Genomic DNA, 26,262 nt, shown 5'->3' with positions numbered 1-26,262 from the left:
GTAACTCTATAACCTGTTACTAATACACATCATGTATCAAACAATCTGCCTGTAACTCTATAACCTGTTACTAATACACATCATGTATCAAACAATCTGCCTGTAACTCTTGAACCTTGTTACTAATACACATCATGTATCAAACAATCTCCCTATAACTCTAGAACCCTGTTACTAATACACATCATGTATCAAACAATCTGCCTGTAACTCTATAACCTTGTTACTAATACACATCATGTATCAAACAATCTGCCTGTAACTCTGGAACCCTCTTGCTAATACACTTGCTGTATCAAACAATCCCCCTGCAACTCTAGAACCTTGTTACTAATACACATCATGTATCAAACAATCTGCCTGTAACTCTATAACCTGTTACTAATACACTTGCTGTATCAAACAATCTCCCTGTAACTCTAGAACCTTGTTACTAATACACATCATGTATCAAACAATCTGCCTGTAACTCTATAACCTGTTACTAATACACATCATGTATCAAACAATCTGCCTATAACTCTAGAATCTTGTTACTAATACACATCATGTATCAAACAATCTGCCTGTAACTCTATAACCTGTTACTAATACACATCATGTATCAAACAATCTGCCTGTAACTCTGGAACCCTGTTACTAATACACATCATGTATCAAACAATCTCCCTGTAACTCTAGAACCTTGTTACTAATACACATCATGTATCAAACAATCTCCCTGTAACTCTGGAACCCTGTTACTAATACACATCATGTATCAAACAATCTGCCTGTAACTCTATAACCTGTTACTAATACACATCATGTATTAAACAATCTGCCTGTAACTCTAGAACCCTGTTACTAATACACATCATGTATCAAACAATCTGCCTGTAACTCTATAACCTTGTTACTAATACACTTGCTGTATCAAACAATCTGCCTGTAACTCTAGAACCTGTTACTAATACACATCATGTATCAAACAATCTGCCTGTAACTCTATAACCTGTTACTAATACACATCATGTATCAAACAATCTGCCTGTAACTCTAGAACCCCGTTACTAATACACATCATGTATCAAACAATCTGCCTGTAACTCTATAACCTTGCTACTAATGTAATGCGAGCAAGGAAAGGGTGGGCGCTGCCTCCGCACCACTCACGCGGGCCGGAGTATTAGGGGAGGTGGAGCCTGGTCGTCGGGGTGAGTGGGGGCGGAGTCAGGGTCATGTGAGGAGGAGGAGGAGGAGTCAGGGTCACGTGAGGAGGATATAGGGTGAGAACCGGAAGGGGATCGGCAGTCGATGGAGTGAAGAGGAGAGTCCACGTTGGGTTGCCGCCGTGCCATCAGGAATCATATTCACGTAGGTAAAACAATTTAATCCGAGCTGTGAAGTCACACCCTGGCTGCATCAAACATTGCATGGGAACCATGTGACACCCCCCATCTGAGAGAACTTTTAGCCAGTTTCCAAAATGATGAAAAATAAGAATAGGTTTTACCATTTCTGGCAACAAAGCAGGTGGCAAGATGTTCAAATACCAAATAGATGCCTTTTGCAAGTCATTAAGACATCACAAGGACATGTAATTAATGCAAACTTAATGCCTTGTAAAAGGTATCTATTTTTTTATTGGCAGAAAGAGTTAAAGCTATTGTTTTGTAGTTGTTACAGAGTTTGTAGGCAATTTTTTAAAATAGTAAGTGTATTCGAAACAGGGTTCCCTGTTAATAACGTTTCTCCTGGACTCGCTCTGCCTGAAAGGCTCCAGAATAACCCGTGGATAACGTTATCCTGGACTCTCTCACTCTGCCTGAAAACTGTTCTCCTATAACGCGGTAGTAGTTGCGTTCCTTAAGAACGCCACGTTATGGTGAAATCGTGTTATAATATATAATCTAGGGGTAAATCACAGTCCGCGACAACGCGTGACATGTGTATGCAGGCTGAACAAAGACCGAGGCGTGTGGGTAGCATCTAGAAGCATCCAGCAGCATCCCGCCTTGTGTGACGATGCTACGCCGAGGCAGTCGTACAACCGCTTATTCCTACTCGCGCGACGTAGTTCCATTCACTCGATCGCGTTATATACAATTCCCATCTGCGTTATAAAACGTGTTTCCTAATACATTCATCGCTTTATATCTAATTCGCGTTATGAAAACACGCAGAGTTACAAGAGAGCAAACTGGAAAAAAATAAAATCGCACACGTGAACCAGAGCTCTACCTTTAGAATATTCATGGGAATCACTTTCCACAATGCACAGCGCTGAACCGCGGGGGGGGGGGGGGGGTCAGAATTCAGAGGTGGGTGCGGAGATGAGCGGCTCGCAAAAGGGCCTCTAGAGGCTACCCCAATGAAGGCCGCCTTCCTGAGTTGGCAGCTCGCGGATTCAAATAAAGGATGGCACGATACCCCAAGTGACAATTAACGATGCCAGTGAGGATGATTGTGATGTTGATGACAATAGTTTTACCATTTTGATGGCAATGACGTTGATGATGATTATGACAACTCATGATGGTAATAACTGCAATGATGACCATCATGTGGATGCCATTGATGGTGATGATGACGATGGGTTTGCTAACATCAGCGATTATGACAATGATAATGGCCCCTGAGTCGTATGCGAAACTGGTGGAATTGAATCTAGATTTGAAGTTTTCGTGACTGCAGGGATCCATACTCTTTGGTTCTTTCGGTAAAGTCACGTAGGTATAAAATACAATAAATTAAATCACGACGTTTCGGGCGCAACACAAGCGTCCGTCATCAGGTTGGACAACCACAGCAAGAAACAATTGCTGAAGTGGGCAAAAGCGGCTGCTACAACAAGCGGCCATATAGGCAAGAGAAGGTGGGGGGAGGAGGCAGGGAGGGTGGGGGTGTGGGGTAGGGGGAGTGGAGGCTACAAGTAAGATTCAAGCACCACTCCCCACCCTGGCATTTTCTGTCGTGCTTGAGTCTTACTTGTAGCCTCCACTCCCCTTACCCCACACCCCCACCCTCCCTGTCTCTCCTCCCTGGCTCCTCCCCCCTTCTCTTGCCGAAATGGCCTCTTGTTGCAGCAGCCCCCTTTGCCCACTTCAGCAATTGTTTCTTGCTGTGGTTGTCCCACCTGATGACGGACGCTTGTGTTGCGACCGAAACGTCGTGATTTAATTTATTTGATACCTACGTGACTTTACCGAAAGAACCAAAGAGTATGGTGAAGTTGAAGTCACGCCGCAAGCCCTTTTGGACCCATGAACTGAACCTTAAACGATGCGAATTCAACCCCCGATGAAGCTTAGAGAGCGGAATGGAGCTCAAAAGAACTCGCAAACAAACACCGAGTTGTGAAAGACCCAACGTAGAAGATCCCTGGGGTTTGATCTTCCACGAAGCTCATGGTACACCCTAAATCGCATCCACTGCACACACCCCGGCAGATGCGGATACCTGATGCGCACATCTAAAATTAAAAACACTCCAGTAGGAGCGTGCGACTGTGGTCATCCAGAACATACCCTACAACGTATGACAAAGCAATGCTTCGATCCATAAATACAAAGGATACATTACAGCGATACACAACTCCGCTGCTCCTGATGTGGTTATCTGGGCTTGACCCATCTGAATGTGAAAGTGCGGTTGTTGCTCTGCATCTACATCAGCAACCGTACGACAAGAAGAAGGTGGCAATGATAACAAACACCACTATGCTGATGATATTGGTTGTTGTGGCACACGTGTCTGACCATAGCTTCACAAGGTGTTGCTGGGTGCCCGTGACCATCGCCACTTCTCAGGGCACCTACGACCCTGGAAGCAGCCCGGCGTGGTCCATGATCACCGTACTCAACCCGGGCACCCGGAGCGACACCGGCAGCCCCAACATCTCCCCCATGACCACCTCCAAGCCGCTCATCAAGTACGCAGCAGGGCCAAGCGATTAGAAGACTTGTGGCAAGTTTATGTTGTGACAGGTTTCTACAGGATTGCCCGAAAGTCAGGATACATAGGGTTATTATATAGGGTGGCCCAAAAGTTACATTGGGTTATTTGATTTATTTTAACAAATGTTAAAGTTGGCTACCATTAACAGTAATGCACGATGCGTGATGTCTCTTTTGAAATGAATTTAGGACTTTAAAAACAACGACTACAGGGCATAATCTTTGAGCATTCAACTTCAATTATGTTTTGTTGTCTCGATTTCATTTGGGGTTCTCGGTCAAGTTTTTTTAAACAAAGGATTGGAGGTGATCCCACAGAATGAATAAAAACAGATATTAGCAATGACAGTAGATTAATATATTAACTTAAAGGATAAACACAAAAAATTATTATGTCAGTGTTGAAAAAACACAACCATGTGTCCTGCTTGTTAAAGAGGTCTGTGGTTCAAGTGTGGTGGCCACCGCTGATTAATGCTGCCCATGTATTGATCATGAAGGACGCCACAGTGGCTAGGATATGTTAACTACCTCGCCTGGTATACAGGAGGTCGTGGGTTCGATCCCAAACCTGACGCCTGCTCTATGTTTGGCCTTTGCATGTTCTCCCTGGAGACGCATGGATTTTTCTCCAGGTCCTCCAGTTTTCCCCTCCACATTTAGAATCACGCGTTTGGACTATTTGGCTGCTATAATTTTCTGCATAAGCCACTTCATTGAGCTTTCATTTGTGATAGCCAGGTCGCTTCTGCAAAAACAACTACATCGCGCTCAGTGGGCCTTCCCTGGTAAGATCAAAAAGTAAAGATGCACCATTTGCTTCACAGTGGACGTTATGTATCTCGTGACGTCATTTGAAAAATAGTAGACCGTGTGTGTTGATGTCACGGTCCGAATCTATCAGGTGGAGAAAAAATAAATACTCAAGATTTCTTGATTTGGGATAATAAATTAAATAAATACCCCACCCCGCCCCCGGGAGGTTTTCTGTGACTATCATAGAACAGGAAAATATTTCAATCTAAAATTTGAAACTTTCGTGACTGCAGGAATCCATACTCTCTTTTTCCCACTTGCAGGCCCATTCTGCGTACACCTTGTACCCCACAGAGACAGCCGCCAGTGTGCCGGTTCCCTTGATGCGAGATGTTGATACGAGGCGACGTGAGCTGCCGAAGCGTGCGAGCGCCCCGCAAAATTAAACATCGGCGGGTGTGACGGACGTCCCGCAGGCTCAAAGTGGGCTGCACCACGGTGTGGAGCATCCCTGTGCTGGACTCCGACAAGGATGTGGTGAAGTGTCGCTACGCCAACAGGGACAGCCTCGACGAGTGCGGGAGCATCTGTGGAGTCGCGCCCTTCGGAACTCTGGACGGGGTGCGTCCTGTCGCATCCATTACCCCTTCTCCCACTGGCACAATCCGAGCCGTGCCGGCCCGGGTACTCTCACGGTACAGGTGATGTTTCCACTTATTACTACTGAGCCACGCTGTGACCCAAATACTATTTAATGGTTTCACAAGACATCGATCTGAATGCAGCCTGGGGCAGGGCTGCAGACGCATTTGTTACAGGTGACGTCATGTCAATACACCGACACACAGAATCACCTCGCCATCGACTGTACGTGCTTCTCGTCTCATTCATGTGGAAAACCGGTACATGTGGCAGGTAACCGGATGGATGAGACTTCAGAGCACTGAACTCAAATCCCCGGATTCAAATTCCGGTTTCAGTCATGCATGATTGAAATGGGTTCTCAAGTATAGCAAACTGATGGTCTCTGCACGGTCACCGGTAACCTACGGGTTTCATAGACTGCATAGAGACCCATTGACACACAGTGGCCTATAGACGCATATAGGCGGAGTTGGGTTTAATCCAGGTTCACAAGTGTAGCAAGTTGATGGTCCCAGACTAGTCACCAAAGACTGCAAAACATAACCCCGTAATATTGACTACACAGTCTTGATGTATAGCAGCAGAATGCACAATCACCCAGCGTTCGTCGTCATAACGCAGAACGTGCACCGTCATAACACAGAACGTGCACCGCCATAACACAGAACGTGCACCGTCATAACGCGGTTTCTGAGCGGTAGACGACAAACTACTTTGAGCTGCACGGCTGAGCGGTACAGCGATACAGTACGAGGAATGAAACAGTAACGCAGTGGTGGCATACCATCTCACTGCTGTGTGTGTGTACATCACATCACACTGCTGTGTGTGTGTACATCACATCACACTGTGTGTGTGTGTACATCACATCACACTGTGTGTATGTGTACATCACATCACACTGTGTGTGTGTGTGTACATCACATCACACTGTGTGTGTGTGTACATCACATCACACTGCTGTGTGTGTGTACATCACATCACACTGCTGTGTGTGTGTACATCACATCACACTGCTGTGTGTGTGTACATCACATCACACTGTGTGTGTGTACATCACATCACACTGTGTGTGTGTACATCACATCACACTGTGTGTGTGTACATCACATCACACTGTGTGTGTGTACATCACATCACACTGCTGTGTGTGTGTACATCACATCACACTGCTGTGTGTGTACATCACATCACACTGTGTGTGTACATCACATCACACTGCTGTGTGTGTGTACATCACATCACACTGCTGTGCGTGTGTGTGTACATCACATCACACTGTGTGATGTGATGTACATCACATCACACTGTGTGTGTACATCACATCACACTGTGTGTGTGTGTGTACATCACATCTCACTGCTGCGTGTGTGTACATCACATCACACTGTGTGTGTGTGTACATCACATCACACTGCTGTGTGTGTACATCACATCACACTGCTGTGTGTGCTACATCACATCTCACTGCTGTGTGTGTGTGTGTGCTACATCACATCACACTGCTGTGTGTGTGTACATCACATCACACTGTGTGTGTGTACATCACATCTCACTGCTGTGTGTGTGCTACATCACATCTCGCCAAACTTTATCAGGACATTATTTATGGGCGGGAAATTGTTTTCGCGGAACGCGTTTTTCGCTCAACGCGGAACCTTTCAACAATGCATCTACTACTACTACTACCGCATTAAACGAGGACTTGCTATACCCATCTCTACACTATAGATTATCCCAGAGTCGAGGGAAAATACATTTAAAAGTGTAGCATGAGAGCAGTTGACTTGAGCTAGACAGTCGCAAGTTCATTTAGTGCCTTGTAGGTTAATATCAGAAAGTTAAATTGAACAAAGAAGGGCATAGGGGGGGGGGGCGGTCGATGGTGTGTTGGAGGAGTTGCAACGACGTAAGTAAAGCTGCCTGGAATAGGGAACAGCTGTCACTGGACTGGAAAAAGACAATCATCAATCCACCAAATAAGCGGGATTCGGAGATGTGGGAACGCGACGGGCACGAGGGGAAGGTAGCCAGAACTGGCGCCAACATTTGTCCAATTTTGAGAAGTCTGACCGACCGCATGCATCGGCGAACGAACGAACGTGCGTCGCTTTGTGGCAGAGGTGTGGACCTGAGTCATGCGACTTGGACTCGAGTCAGACTCGAGTCATGATTTTGATGACTTCAGACTCGACTTGGACTTGCCTCATCTTTGACTCGACTTGACTCGGGACTCGAGAGCAAAGACTTGAGACTTACTTGTGACTTGCACAACAATGACTTTGTCCCACCTCAGAGGTGTGGACTCGAGTCATGCGACTTGGACTCGAGTCAGACTCGAGTCATGGTTTTGATGACTTCAGACTCGACTTGGACTTGCCTCATCTTTGACTCGACTTGACTCGGGACTCGAGAGCAAAGAATTGAGACTTACTTGTGACTTGCATAACAATGACTTTGTCCCACCTCTGCTTTGTGGTGCAGGACGCGTGCACCGTCACGTTCACGGTGCCCACCAACGCCTCGGGCCTCTGGGCCCTGGCGCTGATGATCGAGGACTTCCCACGCAGCAGCATCACCATGGACTCCACCTCGTACTCCCCCAGCAGCCCGCTCTCCAGCATCCCGCTGCAGGTCCTCTTCGAGAGTGAGTCGCGCACACCCGTCAGGCGCATCGTGATGTCACGAAGGGGCCGTCCATAAATGACATCACGCGATTTTTGACGATTTTTTTACCCCCCCCCCATCGTCACACGGCGTCACAAACAGTCAGACCCCCCCCTCGAATATGACGCCCAAAAAAAAAAACATGCTTCAAATCGCTTTAAACTATTGTCATTATAGTGCGTATTTAATGTGGCGCTGCACTCTGATGTTGTAGGAGAAAACATTTATTAAAGAGTCTATTTAATTAAGTAGAACGTGTTGTCTATATTTATTTAAAGTTGTGCATTTTGATGTGACGTCACATTTCTCAACCCCCCCCCCCCCTCGTCACACATCGTCACAATTGTCTGACCCCCCCCCTAGGTGCGTGACGTCATTTATGGACGGCCCCGAAGTGATGTGCTCCGTAATTTTCAGATTAAATAAAAAAATATATATTATTTAATAATCCTGAAATCGGGGCTAGATGTCAAATTTAGAATGATCCGATATTTTGTGGTTTAGGATCAAAGCATGACGTCACAAGATATGACATCACATTTCACGTAAAAAAAATTCCACCAATTGTGGCATCGGGTAATGTCACTACTTTTAGCAGAAATAAAGATCTCGTGTTTCCTATTATTCGGCTTTCATATGACATTGTTATGTGATGTAAGGCAGTTCAAAATGCTGAGCCTTTTAAGTGCGCTGTACATAAAAATATTATTGGGTGTTTTGGAAACGCGTTTTGATGCTAAGTTGATGCGTGCTGCTACCCATGTGCAGTCTTCTTTTCAGTTGTGCTCCTTAATTTCGTTGGTGCTTCAGCACTTGTGTTATACTTGTGTAAACAATAGTTGATGATTCCTGTAATTCTGCCCAAGCTGACAACAAGCTCTGAAGAGGGGATGTACTTATCCAATGAATGGGACTGAATGAGTGGCCGATAGCCTTGTTAGGCTGTGCCCTCCACCACTCAAGTCGCTTTTCAAGACAAAAATATACTAATCTTATCACCCGGGTTCGTCTTCATTTTACCAAACCAATCTAAATTCCAGCAAAAACAAGCAAAATTAATTGCAAAAGAGTTCATACATTTCGCATCATCATCATCATCATCTTTATAATCCTCCGTCTTTACTCTTTGGTTCTTTCGGTAAAGTCACGTAGGTAGAAAAAAATTATAGATCACGACGTTTCGATCGCAACACAAGCAGCCGTCTTCAGGTGAAGACGGTGACTTTCCCGAAAGAACCAAATAATATGGATTCCTGCAGTCATGATAGCTTCAAATCAGTCCTCTGTCTTGTGCCAACATGCTCAAGTGGTGCCACATCTTTCTGGCAGCAATCTCTTATGTGGTCGTCAAGCCAACACACTTTTAATTCTCTTGGTGTTGTCCAACATGTGGTGTCCAAATAATGGCAGTTTCCTTCTCATCACCGTCTACATCGTCTGGACTTCTTCTTATGTGCAGCCTTTGTCTTCTACGTTGGTCACTCTTTGGGTCCAGTTTAGATACCATATCCTCCTGTAGCAATTCATTTCGAGTGCAAATATCTAAATTGTATTTATTCTAGATTTGAAGCTTTCGTGACTGCAATGATTCATACTCTTAGTTCTTTCGGTAAAGTCACGTAGGTAAAAATGAAATAAAAATTGATAAAAATAAAACAATAAAAATCACGACGTTTCGGCCACAACGCAAGCAGCCGTCCTCAGGTGAAGAAACAGAGCTGTCGGATTATTATTTTATTATTTCCATTCTACGTGACTTTACCGAAAGAACCAAGAATATGAATCCCTGCAGTCACGAAAGCTTTAAATCGAAATCTAAATTGTATTTTGATTGTTATTGTGATCTAACATCGAATTGGGATTTTTTTGCACAGTTTAGTACGCAGCATAAACAAACGGTGCTTTTTCTGGAATATTTTATTGTTTTTGTAGGGGATGTTTCAATTTGCGTACAGTAAATTTTTAATGTATCTTGCAATTGTATTGCTTGTTGCGGTTGCACCCGAATCAAGAGCCGAATGGCTCACAGGGTTATTCCAAATAAATGAAATGAAAACTGAAACTTTAAATGTCCAAGTCTCGCAGGCATACAAATCTGCACTGAACATGCATGTTCTTAAGATGTTCAGTTTGGTATTCTAGCTGATTTGTTTGCTTCTCCAGATGTTATTGAATCCTGCCATGACTCCTTTTGCCTTTGAGATCTTTGCTCTGATGTTTTTCGTGCAGTCATCGTTCTATGTTAGTAGACTTCCCAAGTATACAAATTCCTTTAAATTCACAATCATGCTGCTTTCTATTCTAACTCTTTTTTCTCAATGTCCTCCCTTCCGAGTACCATTGTCCACATTAATCCTCAGCCCTGCATCCTTTCCTGACTTATTCAGCGTACAAACTCTTTCCTGCAGTGCTATGAAGCTTTCTTCCATCAGATCTACGTCGTCCACAAATCTCAGGTTGTTTATTGTTTATCCTTGCACAAATATCCCTGTGCCTTTGTCTTGAATGGCATCCATCCCTCTTTCCAAGTATGTGATGAAGTTGTTTGGTGATAGTGGATCTCCCGATCTCATTTCTATTGTTGTTGGGAACCATTCTCCTGTTTCCTGTCCAAACTTGTACTCCTGACTTTGACCTTTCACCTATATCCTGCAGAATCTGCGTCAGTCTTTTCCCTACTCCGTATGATCCTAATGTTTCCCACGTTATGTTGCTGTTAGGATTTTTGATTCATTTGCTTCCTGATGGCGTCGTAGCTGCTGCTCGATTGGAGACGCAGACCTTGTTGATCTGGGCGACGTACGAGCTGGTGTCCTTCTTTAATATGAGTGTACATTTCTAAAAGCTCATAAAAGCTCGTAAAATTGTCGGATGTCAAAGGTCACGGGTCGTTTAGCGTGATGTCCAATGTTTTGCTCTACGTGCTGGAAGCTTCTTCAGCACGTGGAAAAAAGAAAGAAAAAAAACCCATCGGACATCACGGGTAACCAGAAAAACCAGGCCAGGGAGCCGAAAAGCACTGAATCACCATGAAAACCTTCGCACGTCTGTGTTTTGTGGTCGTCTTGTTTTTCTCTGGCAGTCGAGACTGGAAGTTCTTGCTCGGGTCCATTTTTCACGGGAGTGACGCCTCTGAACGGAAATACGTTCCAAGCTACGCAGGGCGTCCTATTTAAGCTGGAGGTCGACATTTCCCTGCCCAGCGACGCGGCGGCAGGGTGAGTGGGGCTTAAGTCACTGAGTCTGTCCCGTACCGGTGACGTAGAAGATCAGTCCCAAAGCCTCTTGCGTCCTGCACGTTTCACAATTGTTTGGCTGGAACATCCAGGAGCCAAGCTTTGGGACAAAACCTCTACTAGCCGTCTAGACCAGGGACCCGTTGTCAGGCCTGACCCTTGCAATGTCCTATGAGGGCAAGCAAGGGGCCATCTTCCGTTGGAGTTTTTGCACGTGACACATTAACAAAACAGAACTTGAGACGGTTCAATCTTGATTTGAAGCTTTCGTGACTGCAGGAATCCAGACCCTCCTCTTCTACGTGGAGGGTTTTCACACAACTGTTAGATCTTTTAACAGACTGCGAGACAAGAAGGTTCACCTTATCGAGTCACTCACCTTTATATTTTAGGACATGTTTTAGTAGCCTGTCTCTCTCTCTCACCTGAAGACGGTTGCTTGTGTGGCGATTGGAACGTCGTGATCTATTATTATGTTTCTACCAACGTGACTTTACCGAAAGAACCAAAGAGTATGGATTCCTGCAGTCACGAAAGCTTCAAATCAAGATTATATAATAGGCAAACATTTACATATGCAAAATAAGAAAAATATTGAAAGGTTAAACGGATTTTTAATCTGTAAGAAACTTTCCACAAAAAGGGAAAATTTTTAATCACAGCTAAAACAATGAAATATAAGGACTCTTCTACTTACGAACATTCGACTTACAACTTTGAGAGATACGAACAAACCTGCCCATATATCCACTTCCCTATTTGGACCGAGAGTCATAAGTTGAACCGCCACGCAATAGATGGCGGTGGCGGCATCTACACGAAGAACCAGTCGCATCTACATCCACAGGAGATTATACAACTTTTAAATCAATTTCCAGTGTTTAGTGTACATGCCGTATACCATGTTTGGAATAGACAGCAGCAAGTTGAGCTTTTGAACAAATCGACTGACGAACAAACCTCTGGAACCTAACTCGTTCGTAAGTAGGGGAGTCTCTGTACAAACACGATAAATTAACTGTAATAAATAAGAAGCAAAATTCAAGGTAAAAGATTTTGCATTTTAACCATAAAGCTACTCGCACAGAGAGGCATGCCAGCATCCTCTCCCACGCGTGATGAGCCAGAAAACATCGTTCCAGAAAACATCCCCTTTGACCTCGACCTCATGACCTCGACCTGCTGCTGTTGCTGCTGTGTGTCTCTGCACAGTGTGACGATCGTGCGCTTGGGAACCATCGCGCCCGTCGGGGTGCAGAAGGGTGCCGTCATAGCTGATGCCGGAGACCCGAAGCTCTTCCACACGGCGCTGAGCTGGACCCCTGGCCGGGCGGACGTGCAGAGCCACCAGATCTGCTTCTACGCGTCCGACAGCAACGCGTCAGTAGCCACTCCAGGCCAATAGCGAGTCCGGTAGCATAACTGGCACTGTCGAAAGGAGCAATGAGATGAGAGTGAATTACTTGCAAGTGCATCGACCAATGGTGCGCACTTGTCTGCTTCACACGTGGGACGTTGCAGACCCCGTGGCATTGTGCGACAAAAAGAGGGCCAAGAGCGCCGATCTCGTGGCCACAAGTTGATGACTTGCTCGCAAATCTCTTTGGTTGGGAGGACAAAAAAAGCACGCAGGAAGGAACATCACACCCCTGCTCGCAGGCTAATGTCCCACTGATCAGAGAGGCGCTGTGTACACCTCACGCTACCACTTGGGGGACCCCTTGGGTTATATTGCAGCCGGTCGTTAGGTTGGACGAGATGAGATGTGATGCAAATCGCAACAGATCTGTGTTTAGTATAAGATTGGAGCTGTTTGCTGTTTGGGTTATGATTCCTTCAACTTGTGGGGCTCCCCATTGGTCCTTGCACAGCAAGTCCTCGTTTAGCGCGCTGGATGTGTTCCTAAAGAGTCGTGCTGCGTTAAAGCGAAAAACGCGTTCGGCGAAAACTGTACTTCTACGCGCACGCCGTGAGACGGCAGGACAAATAACTGAGTGTATGTCGCCGCTCAAGAAAGTAGTTCGTGATTGACAACTCGTAAACCGCGTTATAACGGTGTGCACGTTCCGCGTTGTAACGCGTTAGCTCACCCGCGCGTTAGCTCACCCGCGCGTTAGCTCACCCGCGCGTTAGCTCACCCGCGCGTTAGCTCACCCGCGCGTTAGCTCACCTGCGCGTTAGCTCACCCGCGCGCGTTTACTCACCCAATGTGTGCCGTGTGTGAGCAGCCAGGAGACGGAGCTGCGCTGCGTCAATGTCGTCGTCGAAGGTGAGCCAATCGCATCGCTCAACGCCCACACGCACGTTCATCCTCATCACAGCTGGGACCCTGAAATTAGTTTAACCAATCGATTGATCCACCAATGATCGATTACTCCACCAAGTGTGTTTCTGTCGTTTTTGTAACTCGCTGACCCGCCTCCTACTGGACATCTGTGAAGAGCTTCATAGCTCATCGGATTCCTGCAGGATAAAATATCGATTCTGATTCTGAACTCGACGGGTAAGGTAGAAAATCGCGGAAAGAGGCGTCACCTCTGTCGCCTTCAGATTGATTAACTATCTGATTGGTCGAGCCATTGCTAGCATATAAATAGGGGGGTTTGGGAACAAGTCTCACTTCTCTTCTCACGTGTGCCGCTGGATGGGAGGAAATGGACGGGGCTTCATTGACTTAATTGGAGTCACGCTTGGCATTGTTGTTGTTGTTTAGGGGATTTCCTGCCCTCAGGTGACTACGTGTGTCAACGATGCACTGCCAAAAAAAGCAGTCGTCCAGGTCTCTCGAACCCTGAACAATTTCAGAAGTCGTATTATTGTTGTTGTCGTTCTTGTATTTGCTCATGAGATGCAGTGGCTTAAAAACGATCACCACTCGTCGATGACTCTCTCTGCAGATTTATCCGATAGTACGGTGAGAGGACACTGCCACGTGTATGAAAGATTGATGTTACCTTACCCCTGCCCCAACAATAGAAAACTGGCATGTGGTAATTTGGCATTCGCGTCCAATATTATAAGATATTTTTTGGGTTGAATAGCGTGAATATAAATGTGTAGTTAAACCCGCCACCACCACTCGACACAGCCAATCACCTACTCACCCACCCACTCACCTACTCAGTGGTCCATTGGCGTGGAAGTCACCCACCCACTCGCTCACCTACTCACACACCCACTCATCTATTCATCCACCCACTCACCTACTCAGCGGTCCATGGGCCCAGAACTCACAACCGCTGCATAGTGTTTGAGACTCTTTACAGACATTTAACTAGTTCAGAAGATAATGCAGGAGAGAACCGCCCAATACTGTGCATTAAGTTATTGGATTTTCACGTGAATAAAGGTGCTTACTTACTTGCCCCGGGCTGATAATGTGTAAATGAAAATTTCACTGCCTCAGGAGACATGTCCGAGTGTGTCGTGTGTCTTGCCTCGTCTCCACTCTAGGCACCGGCGGACCCATCGCGTTCTCCTACGACAGCATCACCACCAACGACTTCCCCATCGAGTGGACGATCACCTTCAGCGACGAGGTGAGGAAAGGTCCGACGATGTTGCTGAACGTTAAATCGTTTCTCACGAACATTGATCGACGCTACAACTGCACAGGTTTTCGCGGTTGTGCCACACAGTTCTCCGATATCTCAGGTGTTCCGCGTGTTTTACGACGTTTCGAGCCATGTGCCGAGAGCTTCTTTAGTTCCTGTTCAGTTCCTGAAGAAGCTCCCAGCGCACGGAGCGAAACGTCAGATAACAGGGGACCGTTGCTATCCATGGATCTCTGTGTATGTCTTTGGGGGTTTGTGTGATGAGTTTTTGGGTCTCTGTGTGATGAGTCTATGGGTGTCTAATTTTCTGACCAGTGCTGCATTCTCATTATACTTCATACAGACAGCTGACACTTGCAGTCCCCTTGTCCCGACTGCGGCATTAGAATAGGTGAAATGTAATTGTCCTTGATATCGGGTCAGTTCGCAACCAAATCACTTTCGGAATCACACAAATTAATCTAACAAAATTAAAATCGGATTGTGTAAAGCAACATTCACACAAGGCGTCACAGCCGCTTTACTTAATATAACCCAACTCTGCTTCATCACCAACAGCTGCTTTGTCCACATCTGGGCGAGTAATCGCAGCACGTGCTGATTAACCACGTCGCAAAAAATCGCATTGCAGATCGATGTTTACAAGTCGAGTCCGTCTCTACAGCTGCTCGTCAACGTTTGCACAGACGTCCACACATAAGTGATTCAGTTTCATGCACGCTACCAGGTTGGGTTCACTGAGCTATTTCGCTCTTTTTAAAATAGTTTCCTTGCCACAAATGATATCTCAACGAAGTGGCTTATTAGGTGGAAATGTATGGCAGCCAAATACTCGAAACGTGTGATGTTGGTTAGAAAAGTTAAGGAAAAAACCAGAGGACCCGGAGGAAAATCCACGCGACCACGGGGAGAAACATGCAAACTCCAAATATACAGACGTCGGGGTCGGGATCGAACCCACGACCTCCTGCATACCAGGCGAGGTAGTTAACATCTCTTAGCCACCGTCTAAGCGAGCGCCCTACATACACGCCTTGCTCGCTCTGCCGCGCTCCCTACTCCACCCCCTGCAGATCGTCCTGCCCACCGTGTCGAGGTACTTCCGCTTCTGGGAGCTGCGCAGCGGCCGTGAGGTGTACCGCGTGGACGGCACCACGGTCACGCTGCTGCCCAACGGCACGGCGGTCCGCTTCACCACGCCGTCGTCCGTGTTCGGCGGCGGCGTCCCGCTCTACGTCACCGTGGACGAGGGCGCCGCCATGATGGTCGTCAACGGCTCCGTCGTCACCAAGAGCAACGCGCGCAGCCGCAAGGACTGGGTGTTCACGCTGCGCAAGAAGGTCTACGGTGAGCAGCATCAATCACTCGAGTGACAGCGCGGCGCTGGCGTGGTGGTGAATCGGTCGATCGTTCGATCGATGAATAAAATGGCCGCGGATTACTTCGCAAGTAAACGTGACGTCACAATGATTGACTGGGCCAAATTTCAGTCCCCTCCCATGGCTATTTCCCCCGTTCTTTTTCCGATCAGAGCCACTATTTGTGAAATAAGTTTGGAATTGATGGCAGGTGGGTTATAAACGTTCAGAAACGTTTTGTTGTATGCCGTGCACCTTACCTGCGAGAATATATTTATCCTGGGGTCCAGCATAAGCATGTCTACTGAAATACAATAAAAAAATGTTCAAACATCAAATATACACCTTTTGCAAGGCATCAAGTCTGCATTAACCACACACTCTTGTGGCAAAACATGCAAACAAACATGCTATTTGGTGTTTGAACATCTTAACAGCTGTTTTATTGCCATACAGGGTAAGGGCCTATTCTTATTTTTCATTATTCTTGATACTTGCAAAAAGGTCACCATAGATACAAAAACTAATATTGACCGGGATAGTCATAACCCTGCTACCCGAAGTAGAAACGGCATGCTATACTTGCCCTACCCTGGTTGAGAAAGTGAAAAAACCCACCATTTAAGAAGGGTGGACTGTTTCTTAATGTGGGTGATTCAGGCCATTAACATTTAAAGAAATGATGTTGGGGCGAGGGGGGGGGGTGTCGCAGATATTGAAAGTGAGGGGGGACTCGGGTCCATCGCACCAGGCATTACTGCCGGGAACAGAGCCGGGTCAAAGGGAAGTATCCGAGTTCTCCCGATTGGGACACAACAGCTGTCGCGCGCGGGAAAAATGTGGAAAGAAAACTTTCACAAAATTTAGTAGGGGAACACGAAAATAGATGCCACTGCGCTCAAAACCGAGCCCAGACGTAGTCAACCATGGACTCCCGATGACACCAAAGTGCAGTGCTCAAGGCCAGACCCTATTACCAAATGCGACCCGCAACAAGAGAAATAATACCATTCAACACAACAAAACAACCACTTGCAACCAGAGTTTAACAGACAGGAGAGAGAAGGGGAGACGGCCTAGAGAGAGGAGAGGGAGAAGCCGAAGTGGGAGGGGGAAGAAGCCAAAGCGCCAGACCCGACCGAGACTGTGAGCGGGGGAGAGAGAGAGGCTGGAGGACTGCATGGACGCCTCCCATTACACGCCACCATCCGAAGACTGCACGATGCTGCCCGGGCACCGGTGTCGTGGCCCCGGGTTGTCCTGCACTGCTGAAGGCCAAAAGGTCCCCGTCTTAAACACTCCAACTCAGGATCGGCCTCCAATCCCATTCACGCCTTGCAGAATCTGCTGCACTTCTTTAAACCTCGTTGCTTCATCCACCGTCAGAAAATACAGCCTTCTTCCCCCAACTTGGATTCGTATCTTTGCCGGGTAAAGCAACTGGGAGCGTATCCCGGCTCTCCCCACCAAGTCCCTGTGCAAGGGCAGGGGACGATTCCTCTTCTTGGCATCCGCTGGAGTGATAAAAACACGGTTGGCCCTGCAGAAGGGTGCCCATGCCTATTGCGGCCCAAGTTGCCTTCAAAGCTTCAGAGGCGCCATGGCAGATCGCAAACAGGATCAGCAGGGGACGAGGTCTCACGTTATTCGACTCCATCAGGTCCCTCCCACCCGGCATTCCTGTACTATCCCCTCCGACTTCACAGGCTGTGTGCCGGGAGATTCCAAACTTCTTCGAGCTTTGGGCAGGTGCTGCTGAATGGAGGCGAGAGAGCACCTTGACTCCCTCGGGGAGGCCGTAGGCCAGAGGTCGCAACCGGGTACCCGATACCCATACCCTACCCGATACCCGGCTACCCGTACCCGGCCGGGTACGGGTACCCGTTTGCGACCCTGGTGAGGCCGGGTACGGGTACGGGAAGGTCGTGAGTCACTGATGAGTAACCGTTTGTCACTCATTTCCCAACGTCTTGTCTCTTCTCACAATTCAAGTTCCTAGAATCAACCCACCCGCACATGCAACATGGCTTCATCCCAGAGGTCGCAATCAGGTACCCGATACCCGTACCCTACCCGTACCCGGCCGGGTACGGGTAGGGTACGGGTACCCGTTTGCAACCCTGGTGCGGCCGGGTAGGGGTAAGGAATCAAAACCCGTTTGCGACCTCTGCCGTAGGCTTTAAGTTGGCACTCGCGCCACTTCGCGTCCAGCCTTGTTGTTAAGCATCCTCAAGCTTCCATCAGCGTGGATTTGTGGGTCCTGCCCGTCTCACTCTGCTCCTCCAGTGTTTTTTTTTATGGTTCATCACGGCGGCCTCCTGCCTCTCCACCCTCTCCCAGACCTCACTTAGCTTCTCGTTGAGAACCCAGAGAAGGGCTGTATTCTCCTCCGTCTTTTCCAGGAGGGCTTGTAGAAACTCCCGCGTTCCTCCACACCGGAGTCTCTGAGCCCGCCTTGAAGCCAGTGGGGACGAAGCTTTAGATTACTTCCCCTGGGGACCTGTCCGCCATGAAGCACGAGGATACGGGGAGAAGTCCCCGTAACATAGTCACAGGATCAGGCTCGAGCTGCCCACAAAAGGCCCTAGGCCTCGAGGGGTCTGTGAATTGCCCTGGGAGGCTAAATAAAGGAAGGAAATCTAAAAATCTAGGGCCCTTTCTGGGCACCTGAAGTTAGGAAAAAAAATAGAAAACTGACTATTAAACAAAGAAACAGGTGGTTTAGTGGACAAGAGGGGTGGCTTTCTAAAGTAGGAGTTGTAGTGGCCCGTTCAGCGCTGCCCACTGAGCCATGAAGTCACCGGACATCCAGAATCATAATCTCTATTTAGACTGGAGGAATGATATGAGCTACGAAGCTCATTTTCACAGATGTCCAGTAAGCTCACAATCGAGAGGTCGCCAGCTCACCTCGATCTCCTGGCATGGCAGTTGAAAACCCCCCACAATGCAATGTATGTATGTTGAACCTTCTTTCACGCCGTACGTAGCCAACCGTTCTAATTGGAGGTGCTCATATAAGCGGGTAAACCATAGTTAAAGGGTCTCAGCTCCCGACGAAGAATAGATAAGCCTGTGTTTGGCCCCTGTCCGAAACGTGCGGAACAACTTTTACCACCTTTTCTCACCTCTTGCAGTGCAGTTTTCATCCAACCACAGTTAGTCATTCAGCAGACCATGTGTGGCGAGGGTACAGTGTAGATAATTTTCACCTCCTCCAATACGTCTAGCCAGCATTGAAGAGTAGACCTAATTACCCTCAGGATGGGCTCCCCCATAGTGGAGGTCCCCTTTCTGCCAGTGGTGGTATGGGCAAAAAAATATCTGGGCAGCGCCTCCTTTACCTTTTCAACATCGCGGGTTTCGCTCCCCCTTCCCCACAGCCGAGTGCTACGCCGTCGGCGACCCCCACTACAGCTCGTTTGACGGGCGCCTCTTCGACTACATGGGCACCCGCACCTTCGTGTTGGCGTCCAACTGCCTGGGCTGGCAGCAGCAGCCGACAGCCTGGCGAGTGCTCGCCAGGAACGAGCACCGGGGCCGCGCGGACGTGGCGTGGACGCGCGAGGTGCACACCGAGATCTACGGCCACACCGTCTCCTTCCTGAAGAGCGGCGCCGTCCGGGTGAGTGTGCGAGAATGCGACAGAGTGAGCGGGGGGTGCGATCGCGGTGGGTCTGTGAGATATGCGGACGCGCATCCGCCCAGACAATAGCAGATGTGGATACCTGATGCACAAATGGAAAATTAAAAAACTGTCCAGTAGTGCGCGGCTGTGGTCATTCAGAGCAGACCGTGCAACGTAATGAAGACGTAAGGACCGATGCACAGATACGACGGAGACATCACAGCGATACACTCTACTACTCCTAACTCGGTTATCTGGCTTGGTCACCTGAATGTGAAATTGTAGTTGTTGCTCTGCATCTACAGCAGCCATACGAAAAAAAGGGAAAAAAAGTCTGTTCTGTCTGTATGGGGAGTGGTAGCGCAGCGCTGCGTTACAAACCTGGTAGAGACCCGAGTTCGATTGCCGCTCACGGCAACCACCAAGACCATTGACAGTGATTATCTGAACTGGTCCTGGGCTTCCCCTAGGTCGACTCAGCCTCAATGAATATCTGGAGTGATATGTAAACATCGCCACTTGGGAGACAAAGGCAGCCAAGCAGGCGTGGTGCTGGCCACCCACCTCCTCGTGTGCCGCTGTAGCCTTCATCAGCGCTGCTACATGCCCCGACAGTCTGTTCAGGCTATAAAGGCGATCTTTATCTTTGCATCGCAGCTCGACGGGCAAGCCATCAACCTGCCATACTACGAGCCCAGGGAGAGGTTCCGCATCACCAGCTCTGGGGGCTACGCGCGCCTCACCACCGACGCCTTCTTCAGTGTCGAATACGATGGTGAGGAGGTTCGGACCGCATATGTCTACTCCAGGGAGTTCTAACCTGGTGTGACTTGACGTGGAGCTTTTGTTATTCCCACGGATTTTGACTAATTAAACCGCGTGACATACGGTTGGCAAAACGAAAAACACATCGGAAAGTGACTTTTCTACCGTTTCTACTTTCGGTGAAAAAACCGGGATCCAATTTACGACGATCCAATTCATGACCCACAGTGGGGTTCCGGCAAGGCGTTGTGATGTTGTTCGAGTGCGAACCGCCGGTACTCCCCTCCTGACGTCGCGAGGTTCCCGTTTATGTCGGCGCTGCCAGTGTACAGGAACTACTTTGTGGGGTAGAGGAGTCGCGCGTGGCGGGGCAAAGTGGCGTCGTCCCAGCATTGCTTGCGTCCCAGCTCAATCTTCGTTACATTGTACCAGAGTTGTTCCACGCGCGAAACCAAGATTCAGATATCGTGAAATAAGTGTCGTGCTTTTGTGATGCAATTATTCTGAACAGTGCGTGGAAAATGGCCAGCAAGTGATATTGGTGGATCTGATAGGAAGTGTTATATTCTTAAAATTTATATTCTTTCATGACTTTTTATATTTCTTGCAATGTATTTGCATTTTTTTTATATTATGTTCCTGTATTTTTTCAACTCATGATGGGTTTTTTTTGTCTGGTAACAAAAAATGCCCGCTGGAACGTAACCTGCGACTTTACATTATTTCTTATGGGTAAAATAGGTTCACTTAACGTCGCTTCACTTAAAGTCACATTTTTCAGGAACGCGGCTAAACGACATTAAGTGAGGACTCCCTGTGCTGGGCTTGCCCACCAGTGCGTTTAACAATTATCCGGCGCAGGGCAGTGTGGAACGAGTTATTTTGTATTTGGTGTGGGGGAGTAAAAATGGTAAACATGGAAAGATGTAGCGTGGTTGACTCCCAGAAATTCGGTAGCTTTAGATTCGCCTTTTTTATTATGGTGGAGTTTCTGATTTTCATATGATCTGGAAAAATGTCTTGGCTCATATTGACCAAAAAACACGACATAATTTCCAAAGTTTGCCCATGAAATATGATGTCACTTCACGTTGGACGGCGACACTATTTTTTGTGTGAATATATTTTTCATCAGTAATGCAAATCTAAAGTTGCCCTTGAGAATCTTAAACCTGAAACGTATCCATAACTTCCCATACAGACACAGCAGGCTGTGATTGTAAGCTGTATGCCCCCCATGTCTCCCCCCCCACCACAGGCCAGGACAGGGTGGTGGTGTCTCTGCTGAACCATGACGTGTACTGGAATGGCACGTGTGGCGTGTGCGGGTTGTGGAACGGTGACCAGAGCGACGACTTCACGATGCCCGATCATTCCCAGGCTCCCGACGCGGCCACCTTTGGCAACAGCTGGGAGGTTCCTGAGAAGAAGAATACGGAGAGGTGCCATGTGGAGACTTACAAAGACAGCGGTCCCCTTAACAGGCTGGATAGCATGCACGGGCCACGTGGCCGTAACGGGCTGCGTATCATTAACGGGCTGTTGGGGCAAGTGCTGTTAGCGAGTACCGAGGGGGTGAGTGGCCACTGCCATTGCCTGGCCGCCTTTGTCTCCATAGTGGCGACGTTTGCACATCTAGGGGAGGTCCAGGACTGGTTCAAATACTCGTCACTGGTATCATGGGACCTTTTTTGCCAGTATCAAATAATGAAAAATAAGAATATGTTTATCCCTTTCTGGCAATAAAACCGGTGTTAAGATGTTCAAACACCAAATAGATACCCTTTGCAAGGAATCAAGTCTGCAGTTATCACAATAACTTGTGGTGAACATGCAAACAAAACATGCTCTCATAATATATGCATTGTATTTGAAGTTGATAGACCTACATCAGAGACAGCCTAGGCAGTTGAAGTGGGACAACTTCTTAAGTTCAACTGCCTCTGCGCTCCCAGCAGTTACGAATGAGGCGATCGACGAGTCGCGGTGTGGTGGGGCAAAGCGTGGGTGCTCCCCACTTTTTCGTGGTGGCGAGCCGTTAACCACCTCGCCTGGTATGCGGGAAGTCGTGGGTTCGATCCCAACCCTCACGCCTGCATATTTGGAGTTTGCATGTTCTCCCCGAGGTCGTGTGGATTTTTCTCCGAGCGCTCCGGTTTTTCGCTCCGCATGAAGAATCAACATCATGCGTTTGCAGTATTTGGCCGCTATAAATGGCCACGCGATGATTAGCCACTTTGTTGAGCTGTCATTTATGATGGCCAGGTCACTTCTGAAAAAAGCGATGTAGCTCAGTGGGCCTTACCTGGAAACATAAAATATAGTTTAGCTTTTCAAAGACGTTCTGGCCAGTTTCGAGGAGTTTGCCTAAAATAATAAACCAGAGGGGGCACTCAATCTTTGCTCTCTCTCTCTCTTTCTCTGTTCCTCCTTGTGCTCAATCCACGCTGTCGGTCTTTCTGTCTTCTCGCTCCCTCCCTTCACTGGAACACTTCCCCCTCCACATTGAGCAGTCAGTCACCTTCCCTCACTAGTTTCCGCTCCTCACTCAAAATTCACTCTTATTGTTCCCGAGCTCACCCCACGAACCCCACTTAACCACCACCACCACCGTTAGTTCCCTCTTTATATTCTCATTACATGGCTATCACTCATTCCGCATTCATTCAATCTATCATCATCATCATCATCATTTACTGTCATCATATTTTATTTCACGGAATTCACACATCACGGATTCACTTCCACTGCTTATCTCTCATCTATTGTATTCATCTAATCTCCACCATCACATTCACACACACACGGATTATACTGTTCTTCATTCTCGGCAAAGAGCCATGGTTAAGGCGCTATCGTGGGGGCCACTTCCACCACCAGTTGTGTAAACCAGCAAATGCAGGGCCTGCTCCTGTAGCCATTATAGATATATACTGTACAGGGACTCCACTACTGACGAATGAGGTAGGTTCCAGAGGTCTGTTTGTAAGTCGATTTGTTCGTAAGTCCAACTTAACTCTTGTCGATTTCAAACATGTTGAACGGCATGCACACTAAACACGGGGAATGACTTAAAAAATGGTATCATCTCCTGTAGACATAGATGCCACTGGTTCTTTACGTTCTGCAGACGTAGATGCCACCACCGTCATCTACTGCGCGGTGGTTGAACTTACGACTCTCGGTCCGATCAGGCAACTGGAACACACGGACAGGCTTGTTCGTATCTCTGAAAGTTCGTAAGTCGAATGTTTGTAAGTAGAGGAGTCCCTGTATGTATTTTCTGGTACCGTTTGTCACCGTGAACATTACCCCCCCCCCCCCAACAGTGGGAACAGCGACACGGGAGCCTCGTCCGGCGCTATCCTGGACGCCGGCAAAGTGGCGATCGCGTCCGGCCCACAGAACTGCGGGCAGCTTCGTGGCATGGCCGGCACGCTGGCCCCGTGCTTCACGTCCGTCCACCCCGCGCCGTACTTCGCCGACTGCGTCTTCGACATGGTGCTGTCTGGCATGGACGCGGCGGTGCTGTGCCGGTCGCTGGAGGGATACGCGGCGGCCTGCAACGCGGCCGGCTTCTCATTCGCCAACCCGTGGAGGAACGGCACCGGCTGCGGTAACTTTTGCCGAGTAAAACGAACATTTAAACATTTTTAAGCAGATGGAGCCCCACTGAGCTGTGTAGCTCTTTTTCTGAAGGGACCTGGCCCCAAATGACAGCTCAACGAAGAGGACGATCGTGTGGACATTTATAGCAGTGTACCTAATTGTGGAGGGAAAAACCAGAGGACCCAGGAAAAAATCCATGAAACTCCAAATATACAGCAGGCGTCAGGGTCGGGATCGGGATCGAACCCACGACCTCCTGTATACCAGGCGAGGGAGATAACATCTCACCACCGCGGCGCCGAGTAGGGAGGGGGGAGCATTGCAATTCCAGTGTCGTCTGTCTTAACGTAGACTGGCATTTGGAACATGGTGCCGACCTTTGAACGTTGAGCTGCGCAGAAGTAACTGTCCCCTGGGCTTTGTATTGCGATGCACTAGCTGCTACACCGTTGCTATGCCCATAAAAAAAAACACGCCAGCGTATGAATGCACACGTCTATGTATAAAGACACAAAAGAAGAAAAAGATTCCCCATATAGCATTAACAAACTGTTGGGGAAAGTGTGGTTTGCGAGTGGCAGCGCCTATAAGGGCTGGCACGGTACAGGGGGTGGGTGGGCAGCTACCACGCCCGGCCGCCTTTGTGGCGATCGTTTACTACACACCGCACTACGTACTCATCAGCCAACGGGAATCGAACTCGGGTTGGCGGGTTCGTAGCGCAGCGCGCTACCCACGTGTACTCTATAAAGATACAACTGCCGTTCACCACAAAGTGGCGGTAAAGTTACCACGGCGCTTGTGCCACGCTAGGTGCACTACGAGGCCGACTCGGCCTCAAATGAGTACCAGGTGCGATGCGTAAACAACGTCGCCACTCAGGAGACAAAGGCGGACAGGCGTGGTGCTGGGCACCTAACCCCACTCGGGTGCCAACAGGCGCCGTCGTTACTCGCTAACAGCACTCGCCCCAACAGAACATTGAGGCTAATCGGGTGGGGGGGCGCGGAATCTTCGTCTCTTTCATAGCGGCGAGCTGTGGTGCTGGTACGCGCTTCAGCTCGTGCGCTGTCGCGTGTCCGGCCACGTGCTACGACCCCGCGGCCCCAGCGGGGTGCGCGGACCCCTGCGCGGAGGGCTGCGAGTGCGCCGACAGCACCCAGCTGTGGGACGGCGATCGCTGCGTGCCGCCGGGCCAGTGCGGGTGCCGGGACGTGGACGGCCGCTACTACAAGGTGAGTGGGCGGCCGCCGCCGCTTCACTCACACAGCGGATTCCCACACTCCCCCCGCACTCAATGCCATTAGAGACCACGTGTTTGGGAGGCTCAACTGGGACACAGACGGTCGATACGACCAGGGGAGTGACACCGCTGCTTCACCCCAAACTGCCACACTCCTCCAGGACTCACTCCTAAAAAGTGACCACGTTTCTGGGAGGCTCAATGGATACGCAGACGGCTGCTACTAGCAGGGGAGTGGTGATGCCCTCCCGCACTTAGTCAGGCAATCACGGACTCGGTCAATTAGTCTTTGACCCCCCTCCCACGACCTCCCAACGTGCACACACAATCACGAACACTGCCAACAACAACAACAACTGCCATCTGCCACTGAGCGATGGTGACGTCACCCCAGCGCTTGTGCCGTGCCTGTTCAACCCCTTCTATGCAAAAACAACCCCCTACCTCCTCATGGTGCCGGAAGAGCAACGTTATCGTGGGCAGTGCTGTGGGGGGAGGACCAATTCCGATTGGCCTTTCCCCTCATGGCGTTTGTGACCACCACAGCGGCGAAATGGGGGCTCTGGATGGGTGCGAGGGGCTGGTAACCCCTCCACCTTCAATTAATTACCACTAAACCATGACGGAACATTTGAATTAATAAGCTTGTGCTGGAGGCCCAGGGGGGACAGGCGTCTTTGATGTCTCCTGGCCAAACCGCATTTGGCGGAGCCAGGAGACCGAATCCTTATCCTCGGGGCTCCTCCAGAAACAACAAAAAGCCACTACGTGTGGCCATGTGGAATGTTCGAACGCTCACTGCGGAGGAGAGGCTGCCACTCCTCTGTCGGGAGTTGGACCGGTACCGCCTGGATCTCTGTGGT

General features: G+C 48.6%; 1 protein-coding gene across 1 annotated transcript in view; it reads left to right on the top strand.

Moving 5' to 3' along the window:
• Nucleotides 1-26,262, top strand: part of LOC144951250 (IgGFc-binding protein-like) — a 90,016-nt gene that overhangs the window by 30,635 nt on the left and 33,119 nt on the right. Inside the window, exons 4-17 of the mRNA XM_078881400.1 lie at nt 3,432-3,474; nt 3,792-3,913; nt 5,171-5,315; nt 7,824-7,986; nt 11,089-11,224; nt 12,455-12,622; nt 13,471-13,511; nt 14,696-14,781; nt 15,870-16,143; nt 19,538-19,779; nt 20,440-20,557; nt 21,806-21,989; nt 23,877-24,163; nt 25,186-25,391. Coding sequence (XP_078737526.1) covers nt 3,432-3,474; nt 3,792-3,913; nt 5,171-5,315; nt 7,824-7,986; nt 11,089-11,224; nt 12,455-12,622; nt 13,471-13,511; nt 14,696-14,781; nt 15,870-16,143; nt 19,538-19,779; nt 20,440-20,557; nt 21,806-21,989; nt 23,877-24,163; nt 25,186-25,391 — 2,215 coding nt within the window. The remainder of the gene's footprint in view (nt 1-3,431; nt 3,475-3,791; nt 3,914-5,170; nt 5,316-7,823; nt 7,987-11,088; nt 11,225-12,454; nt 12,623-13,470; nt 13,512-14,695; nt 14,782-15,869; nt 16,144-19,537; nt 19,780-20,439; nt 20,558-21,805; nt 21,990-23,876; nt 24,164-25,185; nt 25,392-26,262) is intronic.

Source organism: Lampetra fluviatilis, chromosome 61, assembly GCF_964198595.1.
Source record: "Lampetra fluviatilis chromosome 61, kcLamFluv1.1, whole genome shotgun sequence".
In the NCBI taxonomy this organism is placed as follows: Eukaryota; Metazoa; Chordata; class Hyperoartia; order Petromyzontiformes; family Petromyzontidae; genus Lampetra; species Lampetra fluviatilis.
The sequence above is the reverse complement of the archived record's forward strand: the minus strand, read 5'-3'. Positions and strand labels throughout refer to the sequence as shown.